Genomic DNA, 5,430 nt, shown 5'->3' with positions numbered 1-5,430 from the left:
TGGAATTTTTCATAGGTCATCCAAATGACCTTCAGACCTAAGTATTAAGTGAGTAGATATTAAGCAACATAACTTGTTATAAATGCAGAGTCACCGAATAGTAGTTCGATTTTAATTCAAACAGTAAAATAACCATATAATTGACCAAGTAAAGATCACTGAAATATACATTGTTATTTTAAAGAGCACAGATATTAATGAGATCTTTCATGTTAGGAATAATTTCAAGAAATGTTTTTTGGGTCTTAAATTTTTAATATTGTCTGACATTTTCACCTTTCAAATGAAAGTGTCGCTCTAAATGTGATCTACTGACTTGTCTCTTCAGTAAATAAAACAGCTCAGTTCTCACTTGTCTACAAGTCTTATAGCTTCAAATTTATTGTTTTGAAAGAAACGTTCAAAGAGAGAGATGGAATAGAAATGGTTTATGGAAATAGCAACATGCCAATATCTAGTTCATCATTTGCAAGACTACAAATATATGGGGAGAAAGCAAATATATGTCATTGCTATTGTTAATGTTTGCTTTTCAAAAAATTTTTAAATGAGAAAACTTGATGTATCAAAAACATTTCAATAGCAAACTTCCTGAAGGAAGAGAGTACATCATATCCAAACCTGACACGTTTCCTGGTAATATAAAAGACTTTTTGTAAAGGCTAACATTTAATGAGTTTTTTATTAAAGGTATCATTCTAAGTTACATTATATAAATGCACTTCTTTAACCTTATGGGGTAGGTATCTGCATGTATATGGAAACTAATATTTAAAAAATTTATGCAGTTTCATCACTGGAACGTAGAAGATCCTAGATTTGAACCTAGGCACAAGGCCATATTCTCAACCATTATACTACAGCTGACTCTCCAGAATTTATTGCATAAATGCTAAGCATTCGAACAGCTTGACGATCAGATAATCAGATGATCAGAAATAGCATAGCATAATGACAACAAATCAAGAAGACATCTCAATGTATTCTTAGCTTTGAAAAATGAGTTATGCTAAATAATTAAGTAAATCTGATTTTATAAAATTTTTTCTATCTGAATGAGCCAGTTACCTCTTTAAAAAGAATTCTGTTGTGTTAATAAGTTAATAATCAATTGTAATTTCATTGCAACAAGGTATTCTGAAAAATTCTCAGTGTTAGTAAGATCAACTACTTGTGAATTTGAACAGGTATTTCCTGTGCCATATCAACATTAATGACATAAATTAATTACCAATTTTAGTCAATAGATATCTATTTCTTCTTCATTTTGAAATTAAGTTCAAGTTAATGGGGATTTTGTTTTAAAATAGAAGTTGGCATTTGACTAAAAATTTTAACCCAAGAATTTGCAAAAATAATCACTTAATAGAGACTACACAGAAGTCGAATCCTATGTATTAACTGGGATCAGTGTGATGGTCTAAAAACATATCTTAATAATCATTTATGAACACTATTCTAATTCTATGCTGATAAATATTACTGATAATATGATATCAAAACAATAAAAAGGCAGGTATTGGAGTACCTGTATTTGGGACGATTCCTTTGAGAAGTGGGGTATCCTCCCAGGCATATGTAAATGACAGAGGCGGATAAGCCACTGCATTAACAAAAATCTTCACACTGACCCTGCCAGCTGTCCTTGCTGGTGTGTAGCAGTAGACTTCACTGAAGTTGACAGAGATAATTTGACAAGGTTCATCTCCAATGGTGACTGTGGTATTACTGGGATAGAAGCCATTTCCTGTGATCACCAAAGTAGTTCCACCGCCAATGCTCCCGGAGGTGGGTGTGACAGATGCTACCGCAGGGCTGCTAACAGTGTGGTTTCCCAGAGCCAAGCCCTTAGTTCCCACCACGACACTAACGGGGTGAAGTCCAGCTGGGAGGGGTGTCACAAGAACAGTGATGTTATTTTCATTAACGTCTATTGCTTGGAACCGTTGGCTTCCAATGAAAACAGCAATGTCCTCCAAGACAGTGCCAAAACCCTCTCCCTCGACAAGAACTTTTACAGATCCACTGAGAGAGTTAGGGAAGATTCTTGTTACCACAGTAGTGATGCTTTCTAAGTATGAAAAGCTGCAGTTCCCCTGACACCGGGCAGGTACTCCATGTATTCGAAGATCTACTTTCACAAGCTGTTGTGGTGCAGGAGATGTTTCACATTCAATGGCTGTATAATTCATGGATAGAATTTTACATGGAAAACGACCCATAAGGACTTCTACACCTGCAGAAGAAACTGTGAATCCAGAGCCTTTTATGGTCACTTTTGTCATTCCTGTAGTTGATCCTGCATTTGGCAACACCATGTTGATGTTGGGCAAAAGTACAAATCGCCTATCAAATTCATTAGATAGTGTGTTGATAGCAGTGCCCAGGTTGTAGACAGTTAAGGTGACAATTTCCCGGATGCCAACATCCATTGAGTTTTGAGGGTCAATATGACATACAATGGAATCGATACTACTTTCTTCTACAAGACAGGGATAGCTACCAATTGTAACCTGAAAGTAAGATGAATATGTAAACAAGTTAATACATTTCTCTAATACAAAGTTAAATTTTATATTATCAGCAACTACATTTTTAAAAAATTTATCATGTATTAACTTTTTATGCACGAAATTGGTTTGGGGTACTGATTAAGGCATATCTTGGATTAATCTTAAAGCTAACTTATGATTGTACATAAATGTTTATAGCTATATTATTTATAGTAGCCAAAAAGGTGAAAACAACTCAAATGTTTATGAATTGAGAAATGAGTAAATAAAATGTGTATATCATACAATGGAATATTATTCAGCCATAAAAAATGAGGTACTGATATATGGTACAACATGGATGAATCTTGAAAACGTTCTGCTTAATGAATAAAGCCGGTCACAAATGACCACATGTTATATTTGTACTTATAACAAATGTCCAGAATAGGCAAATGCACAGAGACAAAAAGTAGACTAGTGGTTATTTAGGGCAGGGAGGTATGGAGGGTTTGGGAGTAATGTCTAAAGGTTGTGGGGTTCCTTTGGGGGGGTAATGAAATGTTCTAAAATTGTGATGATGGATGCACAACTCTGTGAATACACTAAAAGATCTTGAATTGTGTGCCTTAAATGGGTGAATTGCATGGTATGTGAATTATATCACAATAAAGCTGTTAGAAATTGAATTATGAGATTATGGACAAAATATCTTCCTTTTATTAAGTAGACAGAAGTAAAAAGGGATCTTTATAGTCTTACCTTATTTGCACATGTGAGAGTGCTGAAACCATTTCCAGTAATCGTTATCAATTCATTTACTGTTCCAGTAGATGGACTAATGTTGCTTATAGAAGGTGAAAAGCATCCTGAAAGCTCAAACAGCAATCTATCTGCATTCTTAACCCCGGTATCGTTCAAGCCACACAGGGGTTTTGTTGCTAGGCAGCCTGCCACAGAGCTTTCCAAGTGCAAATTCACAGGTACTCCTTTAGATAAAAGAACTGCCTGTAAGTCATGGATAATATTCTAAAATAAAAGCTGTTTTCAGACTGCCTTACTCTCTGTTTGGATGATGGTGGTTTATATTCTGGTAAACCATTTTTTTTCCTCTCTTTTTTTAAAAGACAAGAGGGCCCCAGGCAGTATGAAGTTAAAAGAAAGACCTGGACAAAGATGATACAGTAAAGAATGAATATAAAATTAATTTATTTTTCAATTTGTGTAAGGCCAGACCCCATGGGGAAAATAAAACAATAACATATTTTATTTTAGAGCACTTACAGAGTGTCAGAACTTTTTTGTGTTTTATCTTATTCGAGGCAAAGAAGAATTCTGGGAGATTGGCAGGACAACTTTAACATGGTCTGTGTTTTATAGACCAGCCTTGGGGGGTCTAGACCTACTCAAGGTCATGTGGATAATAAGAGAAGCAGGATTAGTTCCAGTCGTCTGCCTCTTACTCCACAAAGGTAATATACACCTGAAGGAACAGAGGAACAGGGTTTCTATCTCTAATTCTCTTACCCTGAGCATATGTAGCTTCAGTGCCACCCACAGACAAGTGCAAGGGAATGTGTCTGGTTTCAGCTGGTAAAACATTAATGACTCCTTGGAGAAATATGGAGTGAGCCTCATCAACATATCCGCTGCTATAATAATGAATTCCGGGTGACGTAAATTGGTAAGAAAATGAACCTGCCATAAAATAAGATTGTACATAATAAATATAAGCAATTAATGCATCTTTGAAGAGAAATTTGAAATGATCCTTCGAATGCACATACAGATGACAGGTTTCTGATTTTTCATACATGTGATATTTCAACAGAAAGTAGTAAGATTGACTCCCTGGCTATACAAGAGCTATCTAGTATAATGAAATTACATTCCAGGAAGACAAGGTCCAGCATTCATTTTTCTAGAAAACCATATCAAGTCTGGCAGAACTTACTAAATTTTAAAGAACTGAAAATGCAATGAAAAATAAACAGTTTGTGATCATGAGTAAAAAGTCTAAATTGCTATATGTATAGAACAAAACTCACCACTAATGTATAAAATACCTTGCTTACATTAACTTAAAATATCTTATGAATTTGTAAATTTTTACTACAGCAATAAAATGCCAACTAAACCATTTTGTATATTTGTATACATCATTTCTGCAAAAGTATTTTAAATTTAAACAAAATGTGTTTTTATTATACCTAGAAAAAAGAAGCATGATGCAAAAAACTCAACAAAGTGGAAACATACCTGATGCAGATTTTTCTCTTCCATTTGTAAATCCTTTGCCATCATAAATTACACTTCCGGGACTGAAGACAGAGAAAACTCTATATCCTATTCCCTTAAGAAATGGATGTGCTCGCCAATGCCAATTCACTGTGTCTCCCACAGATACATTTAAGACTGATGGTGACCAGGCATAACCTAATCCATGTACTGGGAGCAAGAATTTAGTCATATTTTTAAAGAATAAAGGAAAAAGAGTGAAAATTCTTAATAATTATCTTTAAAAATACTGTATTTCTATATAGCCAAATAGTGACAAACTTTTTAAATAACATTGTAAAACTTTTACAATGTATAATTTAAACAGATAACAAAAATAAACAGAAATAATGAAAAGTAAGATTATGAGAAGACAAGGTAAAAACTAAACCGCTCAATTACAAAACTGATGATAAAGAGACAATTTTAAAAAGTTAGAAATTCAATAAAAACAGTTGTTCAGATAATCACATGGAATATTTTTTAAAGCTGATCAGTTCTTTAAACATAATTCTTCTCAGGCATAGAAGCATACAAAAATCTATATACTTTCAGTTTGAATATTCACTTAGAAATTCATGACCGAGTCTATGGCCATGCCACCCTGAACAAGCCCGATCCTGTCTGATCTCGGAAGCTAAGCAGGGTCGGGCCTGGTTAG

At 34.3% G+C, this 5,430-nt stretch overlaps 1 protein-coding gene across 1 annotated transcript in view; it reads right to left on the bottom strand.

Annotated features, from left to right (window-relative positions):
- Positions 1-5,430, bottom strand: part of LOC105292249 (fibrocystin-L-like) — a gene marked incomplete at its 5' end in the record, with an annotated part of 117,123 nt that overhangs the window by 72,339 nt on the left and 39,354 nt on the right. Inside the window, 4 exons of the mRNA XM_023530776.1 lie at positions 1,529-2,513; positions 3,255-3,481; positions 4,020-4,190; positions 4,752-4,940. Coding sequence (XP_023386544.1) covers positions 1,529-2,513; positions 3,255-3,481; positions 4,020-4,190; positions 4,752-4,940 — 1,572 coding nt within the window. The remainder of the gene's footprint in view (positions 1-1,528; positions 2,514-3,254; positions 3,482-4,019; positions 4,191-4,751; positions 4,941-5,430) is intronic.

This window comes from Pteropus vampyrus, unplaced genomic scaffold, assembly GCF_000151845.1.
Source record: "Pteropus vampyrus isolate Shadow unplaced genomic scaffold, Pvam_2.0 Scaffold54, whole genome shotgun sequence".
NCBI classification, from domain to species: Eukaryota; Metazoa; Chordata; class Mammalia; order Chiroptera; family Pteropodidae; genus Pteropus; species Pteropus vampyrus.
Note: the sequence above shows the minus strand (reverse complement) of the source record. Positions and strands in the feature narration are given on the sequence as shown.